The sequence below is a fragment of the Triticum urartu genome, chromosome 1A, assembly GCF_056163025.1.
Source record: "Triticum urartu cultivar PI428250 chromosome 1A, HENAU_Tu73, whole genome shotgun sequence".
Classification (NCBI taxonomy): domain Eukaryota; kingdom Viridiplantae; phylum Streptophyta; class Magnoliopsida; order Poales; family Poaceae; genus Triticum; species Triticum urartu.
In genome coordinates, this window is record NC_141873.1 from 361,413,835 (window position 1) to 361,431,368 (window position 17,534).

Genomic DNA, 17,534 nt, shown 5'->3' on the forward strand with positions numbered 1-17,534 from the left:
TTTTCTTGTTACGATGATTTTCCACTTCACTCTAAAATTCTTTGAACTTTTCAAATGTTTCAGACTTATGTTTCATTAAGTAGATATACCCATATCTGCTCAAATCATCTATGAAGGTGAGAAAATAACGATATCCGCCGCGAGCTTCAATGTTCATTGGACCACATACATCAGTATGTATGATTTCCAATAACTCTGTTGCTCTCTCCATTGTTCCGGAGAACGGAGTTTTAGTCATCTTGCCCATGAGGCATGGTTCGCAAGTACCAAGTGATTCATAATCAAGTGATTCCAGAAGTCCATCAGAATGGAGTTTCTTCATGCGCTTTACACCAATATGACCTAAAAGGCAGTGCCACAAATAAGTTGCACTATCATTATCAACTTTGCATCTTTTGGCTTCAATACTATGAACATGTGTATCACTACTATCAAGATTTAGTAAAAATAGACCACTCATCAAGGGTGCATGACCATAAAAGATATTACTCATATAAATAGAAAAACCATTATTCTCTGATTTAAATGAATAACCGCCTCACATCAAACAAGATCCAGATATAATGTTCATGCTCAACGCTGGCACCAAATAACAATTATTTAGGTCTAAAACTAATCCCGAAGGTAGATGTAGAGGTAGCGTGCCGACGGCGATCACATCGACTTTGGAACCATTTCCCACGCGCATCGTCACCTCGTCCTTAGCTAATCTTCGCTTAATCCGTAGCCCCTGTTTCGAGTCGCAAATGTTAGCAACTGAACCAGTATCAAATACCCAGGCACTACTGCGAGCATTAGTAAGGTACACATCAATAACATGTATATCAAATATACCTTTCACTTTGCCATCCTTTTTCTCCGCCAAATACTTGGGGCAGTTCCGCTTCCAGTGACCAGTCCTTTTGCAGTAGAAACACTCAGTCCCAGGTTTAGGTCTAGACTTGGGTTTCTTCACTTGAGCAGCAACTGGCTTGCTGTTCTTCTTGAAGTTCTCCTTCTTCCCTTTACCCTTTTCCTTGAAACTGGTGGTCTTGTTGACCATCAACACTTGATGCTCCTTCTTGATTTCTACGTCTGCAGCCTTTAGCATTGTGAAGAGCTCAGGAATCATCTTATCCATCCCTTGCATATTATAGTTCATCACAAAGCTCTTGTAGCTTGGTGGCAGTGATTGAAGAACTCTGTCAATGACACTATCATCAGGAAGATTAACTCCCAGCTAAGTCAAGTGGTTATGGTACCCCAGACATTCTGAGTATATGTTCACTGACAGAACTATTCTCCTCCATTTTGCAGCTGTAGAACTTATGGGAGACTTCATATGTCTCAATCCGGGCATTTGCTTGAAATATTTACTTCAACTCCTGAAACATCTCATATGCTCCATGACGTTCAAAACATCGTTGAAGTCCCGGTTCTAAGCCGTAAAGCATGGCACACTAAACTATCGAGTAGTCATCAGCTTTGCTCTGCCAGGTGTTCACAACATCTGGCGTTGCTCCTGCAGCGGGTTTGTCACCTAGCGGTGCTTCCATGATGTAATTCTTTTGTGCAGCAATGAGGATAATCCTCAAGTTACGGACCCAGTCCGTGTAGTTGCTACCATCATCTTTCAACTTAGCTTTCTCTAGGAACGCATTAAAATTCAACGGAACAACAGCACGGGCCATCTATCTACAACAACATAGACATGCAAAATACTATCAGGTACTAAGTTCATGATAAATTAAAGTTCAATTAATCAAATTACTTAAGAACTCCCACTTAGATAGACATCTCTCTAATCATCTAAGTGATCACGTGATCCAAATCAACTAAACCATGTCCAATCATCACGTGAGATGGAGTAGTTTTCAATGGTGAACATCACTATGTTGATCATATCTACTATATGATTCACACTCGACCTTTCGGTCTTAGTGTTCCGAGGCCATATCTACATATGCTAGGCTCGTCAAGTTTAAACCGAGTATTCTGCGTGTGCAAAACTGGCTTGCACCCGTTGTATGTGAACGTAGAGCTTATCACACCCGATCATCACATGGTGTCTCGGCACGACGAACTATAGCAAAGGTGCATACTCAGGGAGAACACTTATACCTTGAAATTTAGTGAGAGATCATCTTATAATGCTACCGCCAAGCAAAATAAGATGCATAAAGGATAAACATCACATGCAATCATTTTAAGTGATATGATATGGCCATCATCATCTTGTGCCTTTGATCTCCATCTCCAAAGCACCGTCATGATCACTATCATCACCGGCTTGACATCTTGATCTCCATGGAAGCATCGTTGTCGTCTCGCCAACTATTGCTTTTACGACTATCACTACCGCTTAGTGATAAAGTAAAGCATTACAGCACAATTGCATTGCATACAATAAAGCGACAACCATATGGCTCCTGCCGGTTGCCGATAACTCGGTTACAAAACATGATCATCTCATACAATAAAATTTAGCATCATGTCTTGACCATATCACATCACAACATGCCCTGCAAAAACAAGTTAGACGTCCTCTACTTTGTTGTTGCAAGTTTTACGTGGCTGCTACGGGCTGAGCAAGAACCGTTCTTACCTACGCATCAAAAACCACAACGCGGTATAGTGATTGCTTTTTGATCTTCAGAAAGAACCCTGTTCATTGAACCCGATTCAACTAAAGTTGGAGAAACTAACACCCACCAGCCACCTGTGTGCGAAACACGTCGATAGAATCAGTCTCGCGTAAGCGTACGCGTAATGTCGGTCTGGGCCGCTTCATCCAACAATACCGCCGAATCAAGAATCAACTAGTGACGGCAAGAAATATGTATATACCCACGCCCACAACTCCTTTGTGTTCTACTCGTGCATATAACATCTACGCATAAACCTGGCCCAGATGCCACTTTTGGGGAACGCAGTAATTTCAAAAAAATTCCTACGCACACGCAAGATCATAGTGATGCATATCAACGAGAGGGGAGAGTGTTATCTACGTACCCTCGTAGACCATAAGCGGAAGCGTTATGACAACGCGGTTGATGTAGTCATACATCTTCACGATCGACCGATCCTATTATCGAAAGTACGGCACCTCCGCGATCTGCACACGTTTGGCTCGGTGACGTCCCATGAACTCACGGTCCAGCAGAGTGTCGAGGGAGAGCTTCGTCAGCACGACGACGTGATGACGGTGATGATGATGCTACCGGAACAGGGCTTCGCCTAAGCACCGCTACGATATGACCGAGGTGGATTATGGTGGAGGGGGCACCGCACACGGCTGGAAAGAATCAACTTGTGTGTTCTAGGGTGCCCCTGCCCCCGTATATAAAGGAGCAAGGGGGAGGCCGGCCAGCCTTGGGGCACGCCAAGGAGGGGGAGGAGTCCTCCTCCTAGTAGGAGTAGGACTCCCCCTTTCCTAGTCCAACTAGGAGGAGGGAGGGGGAAGGAAGGAGAGGGAGAGAGGGAGGGAAAGAGGGGGCGCCGCCCCCCTCCTTGTCCAATTCAGACTCCCAAGGGGGGGCAGCCCTATGGCCCGTCCTCTCTCTCTCACACAAGGCCCATGTTGGCCCATTAGTTCCCCCGGGGGTTCCGATAACCCCCCGACAGTCTGATAATTATCCGGTGATCCCCGGAACTCATTCGGTGTCCGAATATAGTCATCCAATATATCAATCTTTATGTCTTGACCATTTCGAGACTCCTCGTCATGTCCGTGATCACATCCGAGACTCCGAACTATTTTCGGTACATCAAAACACATAAAATCATAATACCGATCGTCACCGAGCGTTAAGCATGCGGACCCTACGGGTTCGAGAACTATGTAGACATGACCGAGACACGTCTCCGATCAATAACCAAAGTGTAACATGGATGTTCATATTGGCTCCCACATATTCTACGAAGATCTTTATCGGTCAAACCGCGTAACGATATACGTTGTTCCCTTTGTCATCGGTATGTTACTTGCCTGAGATTTGATCGTCGGTATCTCAATACCTAGTTCAATCTCGTTACCGGCAAGTCTCTTTACTCGTTCCGTAAGGCATCATCCCGCAACTAACTCATTAGTCACATTGCTTGCAAGGCTTATATTGATGTGCATTACCGAGAGGGCCTAGAGATACCTCTCTGACAATCGGAGTGACAAATCCTAATCTCGATCTATGCCAACTCAACAAACACCATCAGAGACACCTGTAGAGCACCTTTATAATCACCCAGTTACGTTGTGACGTTTGGTAGCACACAAAGTGTTCCTCCGGTATTTGGGAGTTGTATGATCTCATAGTCATAGGAACATGTATAAGTTATGGAGAAAGCAATAGCAACAAACTAAACGATCATCGTGCTAAGCTAACGGATGGGTCAAGTCAATCACATCATTCTCTAATGATGTGATCCCGTTAATCAAATGACAACTCATCTCTATGGTTAGGAAACATAGCCATCATTGATTCAACGAGCTAGTCAAATAGAGGCATACTAGTGACATTTTGTTTGTCTATGTATTCACACATATACTAAGTTTCCGGTTAATACAATTCTAGCATGAATAATAAACATTTATCATGATATAAGGAAACATAAATAACAACTTTATTATTGTCTCTAAGGCATATTTTCTTCACAAATGACATCTCTTTCTCTATAGGAATTGACATGCATGCCATCTCACTTCCTATGATTTTCCTATTCCTATAAAATTCCTATCCTATGAACCAAAGAAGGCCTCAATGGAAAAAAATACTATGATGTGAATCAAAGGACATCTCTTTTCCTATTTCTACTCAGGCCTCCTTTGGTTTAGAGGAATCTTGTAGGAATTTCATGGGATATGATTTCTATAGGAAAAATTCCTTTAGATCCCTTTGGCTTGTAGGAATATAATCATATTCTTATGAAGGAATTCTTCCTATCCTCCACATTTCATAGGAAAATAAGGCCTCCTTTGGTTTGTAAGAATCTCATAGGATTTCTATAGGATAGGATTTGCATAGAAAATTTTCCTTTGAAGCCCTTTGGTTTGTAGGAATGGATTCCTATTCATCATATGTAGGATAGGAATCAATTCTTCACATTTTGGAGGAAAAAAACATTAGCTAAGGCCTCTTTTGGTTCATAGGATAGGATTATCGTAGGAATAGGAATCTTGTAGGAAATGAGATGACATGTATTTCAAATCCTATGAGTAGGAATAGAAAAAACAAGATGTCATTTGGTTGACACCAAAGGAATTTTTTCATTGAGTCTAGGCTCATTTTTATTTTCCTATAAAATGTGGAGGATAGGAACCAATCCTATGTAGGAATAGGAATCCATTCCTATGAACCAAAGGGCTCTAAAGGAAAAAATCCTATAAGAATCCTATCCTCTAGAATTCCTATGAAATTCCTCCAGACCAAAGGAGGCCTAAGACTCAATGGAAACATTCCTATTCTATGCATCAAATGACATGTCTTTCTCTATAGGAATTGAGATACATGTCATCTCACTTCCTTTGATCTTCCTATTCCTATAACATTCCTATCCTATGAACCAAAGGAGGCCTAAACATTTGCCTAGACTTCATGGAAAAAATTATATGATGTGAATCAAAGGACATCTCCTTTCTTATTCCTACTCATAGGATTTGAGATACATGTCATTTCATTTCCTATGACTTTTCTATTCATACATTTTTCCTACCCTATGAACCAAAAAAAGGCTTCATAGAATTTGAGATACATGTCATCTCATTTCTTATGGTTTTCCTATTTCTATGATTTTCTTACCCTATGAATTAAAGGAGGCCTTAGTTTTTCCTCAGGGAAAACAAAATAAAGGACATGCTCAACACGAGCGGAGGAAAGTCGCCGGTGCCACTGCTACTGCTACGTTTTTCCTCAGGAAAAACAAAATAACAACACGAGCGGAGGAAAGTCGCCGGTGCCACTGCTACTGCTACGTTTTTCCTCAGGGAAAACAAAATAACAACACGAGCGGAGGAAAGTCGCCGGTGCTACTGCTACTGCTACGGGAGGGAATCAGTCATCCGTTCCGCTCTCACTGTCTACAGCAGTAGTATACTCGAGCTCGAGGACATAAGGAAATGAATGAAGTTGGGTGGATCCGAATAGAAAACGACGGAGATAATTAGAATACGCAACGCGCGCGTAAACGCGACGCGCGCAAATAATGAAGCCACGGTTCGATGAGAGCAAATAAAAGTCGTTGGTACTGGCGGCTACGTGCCGTGCCAAGGACGACCACCAAGTAGGAGTAGCTGGAAGGCTGGAACGGGGAGGAAGCGGACCCGGGGGAAGGTGAGGTGAGAGAGTCGGAGGGAGCCCCGCTCCGGCCAGCCTCCGTCGGCACCCACGGCCGGCAGCGGCAGCGGCACGCCATGGACGCGGAGGCCGGAGAGGCGCCCCTCCTCTCCCACCAGCACAGCCCCAACCAGGTAACCCCGCCTTGCCCACCGGAAAAGCCCATTCCCCAAAAACGCCTGCCTACCCGCCACCCATTTATTTCTCTGCTCTGGCTCTGGCTCTGGCTCGGCGCCTCTACTACATCACAAATCTTCTTCTACTTCTTGCACCACCACCAGCATCTCTCGCGTCGCAAGTAGGGAGAGGTTGAGATCAGGCTCCTCGGATTCATGGCCACGCCACGGGCTTCAGATTCGGCTCCGGGTTTGTCAGATAGGGTTGGTGTTGCTCAATTTTAGTACTACTCTCATTGTAGTAGACTGTAAGTACACGGCGCTCATCCTGTTAGATCTCCCCGTCGCTCGCTTGCTTGTAGCAGCAAGCAGCGCGCACATTCCGATCTCGGCTCACTTACATTACATCCAAATTCCACCTTAGATTCGCACTCCTGCTTGCCACTCCTCTGCACTGACGCTTGGGCACTTGCTATCCACCTCAAACTAAATCTCTCGGCTCTCATCCCTGCTCCCTAAATTGGTCAACCATTTTCTTCCTCATTTCAAGTCGCACAATCTGGTCACCTTTAACTTGCTTCATCTGTTTCTCCATGCATACAGGTCCCGTCGGCAAATCACAACGGCAAACCCTTCAACTGGAAGGCTCCTGCTATTATCTTGGGTCAGCTCCTCCTCATGTTACTTCCTACCAGTCTCATGGATGCAAACAAACCTACGATACTATGAACATTTTCTTCTCTTGCAAACAAATTAACACTCCTTTTCACCGCAGCGTTTGAGTTCTTGGAGAGCATTGCCTACGCTGGTATTGCCCTCAACTTGGTAGTATATCTTGGGAAGGTCCTTCATGGAACTACGGCTTCAAATGCCGCGAATGTCGATACATGGAACGGCACCACGTTCCTCACGCCCGTTCTCGGAGCATTTCTTGCTGATACATACTGGGGGAAGTACAAGACCGTCGCAATCTCCATAATATTCTATCTTACTGTAAGTACATGCATTCTACAGATTCAGAACTTGCTCTCTGTTATGCTCATTTTATTGCAGTCATCATGTGTGATTTCTTAACTCCTCAATTTTTCTGTCAACAAATAGGGGCTGCTCATCATAACTGCTTCGGCGATCATTCCATCTTTACAACCCGCCGCATGTGAAGGAACTTCATGCCCTCCTGCCACAGGGTTTCAGAATTTTGTCTTCTTTACTGCACTATACCTTGTCTCGGTTGGGACTGGAGGGGTTAAATCAGCTTTGCTCCCACTTGGAGCTGATCAGTATGATGATTCAAACCTTGAGCAGAGTAAAAAGAAGCAGGCTTTCTTTAGCTGGTTCTTCATTGCCATTAACCTTGGCGTCTTCATCTCGGGGACAGTTGTTGTATGGATACAGCAAAATGTTGCTTGGTCTCTTGGATTCGGCATCTCATCGATATGCCTCATTATCGCCACAGTTGCCTTCTTGGCAGGAACACCAATCTACAGGGTTCAACTTCCTACTGGAAGCCCACTGAAAAGTCTTGTAGCGGTGTTTGTCGCATCATTTAAAAAGAGGAAAGTGGAGGTTCCTGCTGATAGCTCAATATTGTTTGATGGGAATGAAACCGACTTAACCAATGAGGCACCAAACAAATTGGCACATACCGAAGGATTCAGGTACGTTTATCACATGATGAAATCCAGGCTGGTAGCATAGCCGGACAAGTTAGTTCAAATTTGTTTGTTGTAAAAAGAAACTTATTTCACATGATTTCAAGAATTCCCCACTAGCTACAAATAGACATATGGAAGGTGTAATATCCCCCTTAACATTATTTTACGAAAATAGAGTCAAAACATATTTATGAAATCAGTAGCGTTTTTTATATCCTTTTTCTTGTAAAGAATGGTGTTGTTAGAGCTGCTGGGAAAATGTGAATTTTTTTTTGTTCTTCTAAAAAAATGTGATTTTTGTATCAAAAGGTTACATTGACATGTGGCCTTGATTTGTTCATGTGAATCTCAAAGAGAAATTAAGCTCAGTCTGTCCTCATATTGTACTCGAGGTCCTCCGTCCCAGAATATAAGATGTTTTTGCAAGCTAAAAGGAGTACTATTCTTCAACCACAACCTCCGATTGTAATTAGTAAAAAAAATGTCATGAAACATATCAGTCCTAATTAGCCCCATCTAGGGCCTGTTCGGTTTCTCTCCGCTCCCGTGACTCAGCTCCCGGAGCGGAGCGGGCTGCTGCAGCTTTTTACGGAGCAGCTCAAAGCGAGCTCCGCAGCTCCGTGGAGTTGAGCGGAGTGGAGAGATCCCAAACAGGGCCCTAATCTACCAGATAGAATTAAGTTGTCTCTCGCAACATTGTACATGTGAGTCATGTTATGTTATATAATGATCAAACATTAGAATTTTTTAGAATTTTCTGTGGCTGTGTTCATTGCACTTGTAGTTACCCTCCTTTAAAAAAGACAATACGTAGAATTTTTGCATTTGTACTACAGTATAATACAGCAAATCCAGTTTCTGTTACGTGTAACGTGTTAGTTATAATCATGGACTCGTGGTAAAGTTTGTGTGCAATTTGAGTCATTTTGTTACCTTTCAGTCGAATAGGTATTCTGCACTTTGACAGTTGAATTCTTTCAGGTGCTTTGTTACCTTTTAGTCGAATATGTATTCTGCACATTGACATTGGAATTCTTTCAGGTGCTTAGATAAGGCTGCCGTAGTCTTAGGGGACCAAGAGATAAAGGAGAGCCTTTCTGGGCGTCCATGGATGCTATGCACAGTAACTCAGGTGGAGGAAGTGAAGATCCTTGTTCGGATGCTTCCAATATGGTTCACCAGCGTGTTCTACGCAGCTTCCATGTGCCAAACGGCCACCACCTTCATCCAACAGGGGAACAAAATGAACACAAAGATTGGATCCTTCTCCGTCCCTCCTGCTTCCATGAACTCTGCCTCGGTGGTCTTCATGATGATCTTTGTCGTGATCCAGGACAGCATTGTGATCCCGGTAGCCAGACGATACACCGGAAACGTCGCCGGGCTCACGCAGCTGCAGCGGATGGGCGTCGGCCGGTTCCTAGCGGTCCCGGCGCTGGCCGCGGCGGCGCTGGTTGAAATGTGGAGGCTGCGCAGCATCAGGGCCGGCCACAACCTGAGCATAGCATGGCAGCTCCCCCAGTTCATGCTCATCGCCTGCTCCGACGTGTTCTGCGGCATAGCTCAGCTCGAGTTCTTCTACTCGGAGGCCCCCATGTCGATGCGGAGCCTGTGCTCGGCGTTCTCGTTCCTTGCGATGTCACTTGGATATTACCTGAACTCGATGATCATCTGGGCCATCGCCGCTCTGACGAAGAGCGGGGGCGGGCAGGGCTGGCTTCCCGCCGACCTGAACGACGGGCATCTCGACTACTACTTCTGGCTGTGGGCGGGGATCGGCGCGGTGAACTTTGTTGTGTACACGGCATTCGCCAAGAATTACACGGTGAAGAAAGTCGAGCTCCGGTGAACACGGTTTGCTGTCGGTCACAGGCGTACGTTTTTCATCCTCTTTGTTGTGTATGTACCGTCTACAAAACCAGTTCGATGTAATTAAATATCGCCCAAAATTCCTGTAGCTGTGTTCATTTGAATAAATATAAAAAGTGCCTTTGGAACAGAAATGAAACAAAGCTAGCTCCCTCTGTTTGCAGCTGTGCATACATCAATACATCTGAACTTTGAATTCTCACTAGTATGACTCTGCTGGGGTGCTATCCGCGTTTATTCACCAAGAGGCCTCACTTCTATGGCCTACCTAACATCTGAACTTCCAGCAATACATCTCTTGAGCGGTTCTTGTTGACCAGCAACACATTTGCGGATCACACTTGAATCAATGTGCCTAGCCCAGTAGTTGGGGAATTGGTTGGGATTGATGAGAGTCACATGGCGAGGTTGCCCGTCGCCAGCAGTTCCAGGAAACCCAAGTAGCCAGGCAAGTTGCAAGTTGAGCTGGATCGGCAATACTAGACTAGTGCCAGCACCGTGAACGCGGACAGACGCAAGGTTGGGTCATTGGCTGCTATAGTTTTAGCTCATGCATCGAGCTAATCCCGCGGCCTAATTAAGTGGTCGCAAGTCGCAACTGCCTGCCTAGTGGCCGATGAAGAGCTGACCACAAGTAGCCCAAGTCATAAACTATAACAGCAAGCGGTGCTCGACTGCTCGTCTGAATCTGGATGCCTTCCAGTGCTCTCCTCGCTGTTATCTTGCAGCAATGTCAGTAGTGCAGTAGTATTCTTAGTGACAACTGGACGCAGTATCAAATGCGCGTGCCTGGTCTACTCCGAGCTTAACTCTGAGGCCAAAGGAAAATGAGAAGCAGCAGCTAGACTGTCGCCGCCCACGTCCCATGCACATCAGCAAACGCGAGAGCGGCATCGAAGGACGGTTGGGTAGGCCGTAGCTGCCTGAAACGGGGCTTCCGTGGCGAATCCGGGCTGCCTTGGTGTCTTGGGTTGCAAGGGAAGGTGACGTGACCCGCCGCCTATCCCTCCGCCTTCTGCCCCAACAACCATGGATGGCGCCAAGGCTCACGGTCCCGCACCGCCCGCACGCCCACGGCCGCCTCTGACGGACGAGGTACGCCGCACATCCTTTCTTTGGGTTTTTCAGTGCACTGCGGTGGCGTCGCTGCCCGCGGGTTTGGTTGATCCAGCTCGTTTATCCTCTCCGCCCGTACTTGTCCGAGGCCGAGCGGCATGACGCTCTGCCTCGCCCTGTAGCTTGACTTTCACCGCGCGCGACCAAATCCGCCGAGCTCATCAATTCCGGGGGATTTGCGCCCACTCCGGTCTCGCGGTTTACTATTTTAGTTACTGTTTCATTCATTTCATTTCATCCCGCTGCCTTGTCTGTCTGTCACAGTCATTAGAACCTTCCGTCTTTGCTCCTGGTCGATCTTTACTCGCTGAATCTGGATGCGGCCTGCAGATGGCGTCCTCTGCTGGTAATGGCAAGGAGATGGCCGCGCTCGAGTCCGGCCATGGGTCGTCGTCCTCCTCCTCCTCGTCGCCGGCCGCTGCTGCCAAGATGACGGCGGTGGCGGGGAAACCGCGCCCCTTCACCTGGACAGGGCCTGCCATTGTTATGGGTAAGTAACCAACGACGACGACGATTTCCATTGATTCATGTGGCTGAATGAATGACTGGCTGTGGTGTGCAGGCTTCGAGTTGCTGGAGAGCATCGCCTTCTCCGGCGTTGCGCTGAACCTGGTCATCTACCTGGGCACCGTGCTCCATGGCACCACCGCCTTCAACGCCGCCCACGTCGACACCTGGAACGGCACCACCTTCATCGTCCCCGTCCTCGGCGCCTTCCTCGCCGACAGCTGCTGGGGCAAGTACAACACCATCGTCGTCTCGCTCCTCTTCTACCTCGCCGTCAGTATCCTCCTCTTATCTTCATCACTTCACTTGTGATTCCGTCAGGCAAAAGTCGTACTGTAGTTGAGATTGATGGGGAAATGAAATGTCGATCGATGGATGCAGGGCCTCGTGCTGCTCACCCTGTCCGCGGCGATCTCGCCCTTCCGGCCGTCGTCGTGCCAGGGGCTCTCGTGCCCGCCGGCCTCACGGACCCAGTTCTCCGTCTTCTTCGCGGCGCTGTACCTGACCTCCATCGGCACCGGGGGCGTCAAGTCGGCCCTCCTCCCGTTCGGGGCGGAGCAGTACGACGACAGCAGCCCGGAGGAGAGCCGGAGGAAGCAGTCCTTCTTCACCTGGTTCTTCGGCGCCATCAACCTCGGCATCTTCGTCGCCGGGACGCTCGTGTCCTGGCTGCAGCAGAACGTGTCCTGGGCGCTCGGCTTCGGCGTCTCCGCGCTCTGCCTGCTCCTGGCGGCCGCGGGCTTCCTGGCCGGCACGCCCTGGTACAGGGTGCAGCTCCCCGCCGGCAGCCCGCTCAGGGACATCCTCAGGGTGGTGGTGGCGTCCGTCAAGAAGAGGAAGACCAGGCTGCCTGCAGCCGCGGGTCAAGGTGACCTTGGCCTGCACGAGGTGGCGGAAGACGACGACCTGCAGAAGCTGGCGCACACCAAGGGGCTCAGGTGTCTGGACAAGGCCGCGGCGAAGGGCGGCGACGGCCGCGAAGGCCCGTGGAATCTGTGCACGGTGAGCGAGGTGGAGGCCGTCAAGATCCTGGCGCGCATGGTGCCCATCTGGGTGACGTGCGTGCTGTACGCGGCGTCCCTGGGGCAGATGACCACCACCTTCATCCAGCAGGGGATGGTCATGGACAACAAGCTGCTCGGGAAGGTGACGGTGCCGGTGGCGTCGATGGTGTCGATCGAGGTGGTGTTCATGCTGCTGTGGGTGCTCCTGCACGACGCCGTCATCATGCCGCTCGCCCGGAGGTGGGGCCGAGTCGGGAGCGCCGGGCTGTCCCAGCTGCAGCGGATGGGCGTGGGGAGGGTCCTGGTGGTTCTGGCCATGGCGACGGCGGCGCTGGTGGAGAGCCGGCGGCTGCGCGTGGCCGGCGCGGGCCGGAAGATGGGCATCGCGTGGCAGGTGCCGCAGTTCGTGCTGGTGGCCGGGTCGGACGTGTTCTGCGGGATCGCGCAGCTGGAGTTCTTCTACGGGGAGGCGCCGGCGTCGATGCGCAGCATCTGCTCCGCCCTCTCCTTCCTCGCGCTGTCGCTGGGGTTCTACGTCAACTCGGTGGTGGTGACCGCGGTGGCGGCGCTGAGGCCCGGGTGGCTGGCGCGCGACCTCAACGAGGGGCACCTGGACTACTACTTCTGGCTGTGGGCCGTCATCAGCGCCGGCAACCTGCTGCTCTACCTGCTGCTTGCCGCCCGGTACACGCCCAAGCAAGTCCTCCGCCACTCGCCATAGCCGCCGGCACCGAGTTAGCTAATGCACTGCTCTGTACTACTGTATGATGAAATGTCTGAATGATGATGTAACTTGGACACATCACGCCGTAGAAGTCTTGCCGGATATAACTCTTGTTTTGTACATGTTCAGAGAGTGTCGTTAACGTTAACTAAGCTGGGAGATATGTAAGGGCAATTTTATCTTTTAGCAAAACAATGGGTGAATGATTTTCAGTTCTTTGTCCTTAGGATGAATGCAATCATAGTTTCTTGGTTATACTGTAATCGCATAAGGTTTTCTTGCGTACAATTTGTTTTCTGAAAAGCATAATTTTCTGCAACAATACTCTTGCTGCGAAACCTTTTCTTCTCTAACTTTCTACAACAAGAGTCATGTTACAAAAATCTCTTCTTCTCTAATTTTCTACAACAAAACATCTGATGCAAAATATTCTCTTATTTAATTTACTGCAACAAGACCCCTATTGCAAAACTTTTTCTTCTCTATTTTTCTGCAACAAGACCCTTGATACAAAACTTCTTCTCTATTTGTTTGTAACAAGACACTCGTTGCAAAACTTCCATTGCAATAGACCCAACATCTCTAACTTCTTCTATGTATTCCTGCAACAAGACTGTTGTTGCCAAAACTTGCAAGACCGCCGACGGCTGCAACTCGAAGAGAGCAACCCGTGGTCTCTGCATCACCCCATTTGTTGCGGTATACTTTTTCGAAACAGGTGCTCAGTTATAAGAACTGTAGTATGGAGCACTCTGCATGGTCAGATGAGATTCAACGCATGGATAGGAGAGATAAAAATATGCGGCCATTTCGTCAGAGATAGAGATGGAAAGAAGCGGTGCGCTTACCCATCAAAACATGTGTCAAAGCATAGAACGTGGTGGATGTGAGAGGAAAGATCGATCGGTTGACCACTAGCTTTTTCCAATTTCAATTTAGTTTTAAAGGTTTTCGTAGTTTTATGGCAAGGGGCTTCTAAAGGCAAACATATTGGTTTCAATCGACAAGTAGTGTCAATGTAAATGATTGTTATCAACCTACCGATGGATATTGATAGGTTCCTCCACCTTGTCTCCTTCCTATTCCAAACACTCCTCTCCCAGATGTCATATCCGCCCGAATGCTACTCGTCTCGCGGTTCCTCATGTGTCCCCCTCCTTCGATCCCCTCCCAAGTGTCCTCCTCCATGACAGTTAGTGGCCTGGAGCTCGCGCCATGGGCATACTCTAGAGTGGTGTTTGAGTTGAATACATGCTGCTTCATGGATACCTCACTGTGGAGCTTGAGTTCGCACCACCAAGCTCCAACGGATATCATGGTAGAATGGAATGAGTCAAGGATTGCCTAATATAGCTCTAACAGGCACTTGGTGTGTCGGGTTCATGGTTAGCGAGCCAGCTCGAATTCAACAAAAGGCGGCGCCTGCATTGTGATGGTGAGAGGGCTGTGAAAACCAAGATTTTTCGATGTTGCTACTGTTGGACATGCTGCAAATGTGCATGGTGTTTTGTTTTGTACACATAGCTTCATCAATTAATGCTCAATCTTCATTTGAAGCTTGAGCTCAACTTGCGAGCTTCTCCTTGGGATGTCAACATTTGATGTTTAAACTCTAACTTGAGCTTGGTCACTTGAATGACATTGCCCTTGGTCTTGTTCACTTGATTGAGGGACATGTTCTTGGATAGGAAGTTGATCTTCAAGTATGAATTGATCTTGATCATTGTGTTAACCTTTTTGTTGAGGTAGGAGGTTCTACTTGTGTTGAACTTGACTCTTCTCCTTCATCACTTGAGCTTGTTCAATGTGTAAGATGTTTACAACACCCATGTCCTTGTAGCTTCAGAAGAATCTATATCACCTACGACACTGGGAACAACTTGCTCCACTTGGGATCCATTATCTTCATCAAAATCCACAACACAAGATTTTTCAACACGTTTGACGAATTTATTGTAGAATTTTGAGTGTTTGACACATATCCAACAAATATGTCCTAAGTAGATCTAGATGCAAGTTTAGCTAACTGAGAAGCTTGGGAAGGATTGATGGTCACCTCAAGGCAAACCACTAGCTATTTGAGCTCCTACTTTGTGTTGGAGGCTCAAAGGAGAAGAAGGCAATACTTTGTGTTGTGGGGGGTACTTGTGTTCCCTATACCTCTCCAACGAAGATTATTATTTCTCCAAGTGTGTGAAATGGGGGATAATTCCTTCAACTCCAACTTGTGGTTATTTTGTGCCTCATCATTTACTATCTGCAAGTTATTGCTAGCTTTGTTTACTTGTGGATCTTGTGCACCTAGCTTTATCTTGTCATATAGGTTGTATCCTGTATTTGCATATTTAGATAACTTACTTTATCCACAATCACTAAAGGCAATTAAAAAGAAAAAAGATGTAGCCGCCTTTCAACCCCCTCCTCTCATCCTCCTATCGGCATATTCAAACCCTCAATCCTGCATGTAAACCCGGGCATGGGCAGCCCGACCCGACTACCCGGCCCAAAAAACCCGGGCCGGGCCGGGTCGAGCTTGACATTCGGGCCGGGCTCGGGCTCGGGCTTTGTTTTGCAGCCCGAAAGATAGTTCGGGCCAGGCTCGGGCTCCAGCTTTTCTGTATTTCGGGTCGGGCTTGCATGTGCGCGTACTAAAAAACAACATTCGGGCCGGGCTTTCGGGCTTCGGACTTGATTTCAGGCTAGGCTCGGGCTTGAAAACATGGAGTATTTCGGGCTTCAGGCCGGGCTCGGGCTTGAGAAATGAAGGTCGGGCTTTTACAAGCCCGGTCCGAAACCCGGCCCGACCCGACTTTTGCCCGGGTTTACCTGCATACACAGTTGTTTGTAGTGGCCACTCTGAGACATGTCGTGTCCAATAGACCTGCCACATCAAATAGATCATTCTTGGTGGAGGTCGTTCATTGTATTCGCGGTGAACGCACCACAAACTCTACCTTGATACAAACCAATCTATGTGAGAAAATACACCAAAGGAAGAGGCAGATATGAGAAAATTTAGAACAACTTGGCCACCATTACCAAGTGTTCCGCTGCTATCACTCATCATCTCTAGTCGACTTAGCTCTTGTACGAATGTATTCTTGATTTGTCGTGTGTAAGATTGTGAGACGGTTTTAAGCTTTTGTGTTGAAGTGAGTTTTTAAATCTTTGTGTCTACTATATATCTTTGCGTTTGATGAATCAAATTTATATGTTAATTTCCACCTTTTATTTTGTTTTGTAGTATAGGATTCTTTGGATTTTACCATGTTCACGCACCTTCTTTGTTTTGGAGTTCAAGGAAAGAACACCAATTTATGGTGATAAAATCACATCAATTAACGTGATAAAACATTACCATAAAGGAATAAAACACCTGGGAGAAGAGATAGCTCATGCAGGAGCCTCCATAGCACAAAACGGCCCATCGCTGCCTCTGCTTGGTCAACTACTTCCTTGTGCAGATACATCGGGGATCAGAGACTCCTAGCCACCAGAAACACAACGGAAACGAAGAACTCTAGCCTTCGGAAGGATTCTAGAGGGGCAATTGATCAAGGGACTCCGTCGTCGCACCACCGCATTGACGTGGCTTGAGACTGCGTCAGTATTTCCCCAAAGAGGAAGGGGTGATGCAACACAGCTACGGTAAGTATTTCCCTCAGTTGTGAAACGAAGGTTATCAATCAAGTAGGAGAACCAAGCAACACTATGTAAATGGTACCTGCACACAAAGAACAAATACTTGCAAGCCGACACGTAAGAGGAGTTGTCATTTCCTCCTCGGTAAAAAGATAGATTAAATTGTATGAGATTGGATAAATAATATGAATAAAACACAAAGTAAAATAAGTAAATAAAAAGTGCAGCAAGGTATTTTTGGGTTTTTGGAATAATATATCTGAAAACAATATGATAAAAGATAGACCCCGGGGCCGTCGATTTCACTAGTGGCTTCTCTCGAGAAAATAACATATAGTGGGTAAACAAATTACTATTGGGCAATTGATAGAAGAACAAATAATTATGATGACATCCAAGGCAATGATTATGAATATAGGCATCACGTCGAAGATTAGTAAACCGACTCCTGCCTGCATCTACTACTATTACTCCACACATCGACCGCTATCCAGCATGCATCTAGTGTATTAAGTTCATGGAGAAATGGAGTAATGCAATAAGAACAATGACATGATGTACACAAGATCTATTCATGTAGGAATAGGCCCCATATT

General features: G+C 47.0%; 2 protein-coding genes across 7 annotated transcripts; both read left to right on the forward strand.

Moving 5' to 3' along the window:
• The first annotated feature begins 6,146 nt into the window (after positions 1-6,146).
• LOC125511874 (protein NRT1/ PTR FAMILY 8.5) lies at positions 6,147-10,147 on the forward strand. Of its 2 annotated transcripts, none has more exons than XM_048677147.2 (5): positions 6,147-6,439; positions 7,025-7,085; positions 7,197-7,414; positions 7,523-8,079; positions 9,118-10,147. In XM_048677147.2, exons 1-5 carry the CDS (start codon positions 6,383-6,385, stop codon positions 9,923-9,925), a joined length of 1,701 nt encoding a protein of 566 aa, XP_048533104.1. In that variant the 5' UTR covers positions 6,147-6,382; the 3' UTR covers positions 9,926-10,147. The 2 variants fall into 2 exon arrangements, with proteins under 2 accessions (XP_048533104.1, XP_048533105.1); XM_048677148.2 differs by lacking the exon at positions 6,147-6,439 and adding an exon at positions 6,484-6,685.
• A 699-nt stretch (positions 10,148-10,846) lies between these two features.
• LOC125511818 (protein NRT1/ PTR FAMILY 8.3) lies at positions 10,847-13,508 on the forward strand. 5 transcript variants are annotated; one of them, XM_048677141.2, is made up of 4 exons: positions 10,847-11,040; positions 11,326-11,551; positions 11,624-11,841; positions 11,950-13,508. In XM_048677141.2, exons 1-4 carry the CDS (start codon positions 10,975-10,977, stop codon positions 13,291-13,293), a joined length of 1,854 nt encoding a protein of 617 aa, XP_048533098.2. In that variant the 5' UTR covers positions 10,847-10,974; the 3' UTR covers positions 13,294-13,508. The 5 variants fall into 5 exon arrangements, with proteins under 5 accessions (XP_048533098.2, XP_048533099.2, XP_048533102.2 ...); XM_048677142.2 differs by having other exon boundaries at positions 10,848-11,040; positions 11,392-11,551; XM_048677145.2 differs by lacking the exon at positions 10,847-11,040 and adding an exon at positions 11,058-11,272 and having other exon boundaries at positions 11,392-11,551.
• Positions 13,509-17,534: the final 4,026 nt, after the last annotated feature.

Coding starts and splice junctions, on each gene's coding strand:
- LOC125511874 (XM_048677147.2), top strand. CDS start 6,383: ATGGACGCGGAGGCCGGAGAGGCGCCCCTCCTCTCCCACCAGCACAGC. Junction 6,440..7,024: donor ACCAGCACAGCCCCAACCAG/GTAACCCCGCCT, acceptor CCATGCATACAG/GTCCCGTCGGCAAATCACAA. Junction 7,086..7,196: donor GGCTCCTGCTATTATCTTGG/GTCAGCTCCTCC, acceptor TTTTCACCGCAG/CGTTTGAGTTCTTGGAGAGC.
- LOC125511818 (XM_048677141.2), top strand. CDS start 10,975: ATGGATGGCGCCAAGGCTCACGGTCCCGCACCGCCCGCACGCCCACGG. Junction 11,041..11,325: donor GGCCGCCTCTGACGGACGAG/GTACGCCGCACA, acceptor TGTCTGTCACAG/TCATTAGAACCTTCCGTCTT. Junction 11,552..11,623: donor AGGGCCTGCCATTGTTATGG/GTAAGTAACCAA, acceptor TGTGGTGTGCAG/GCTTCGAGTTGCTGGAGAGC.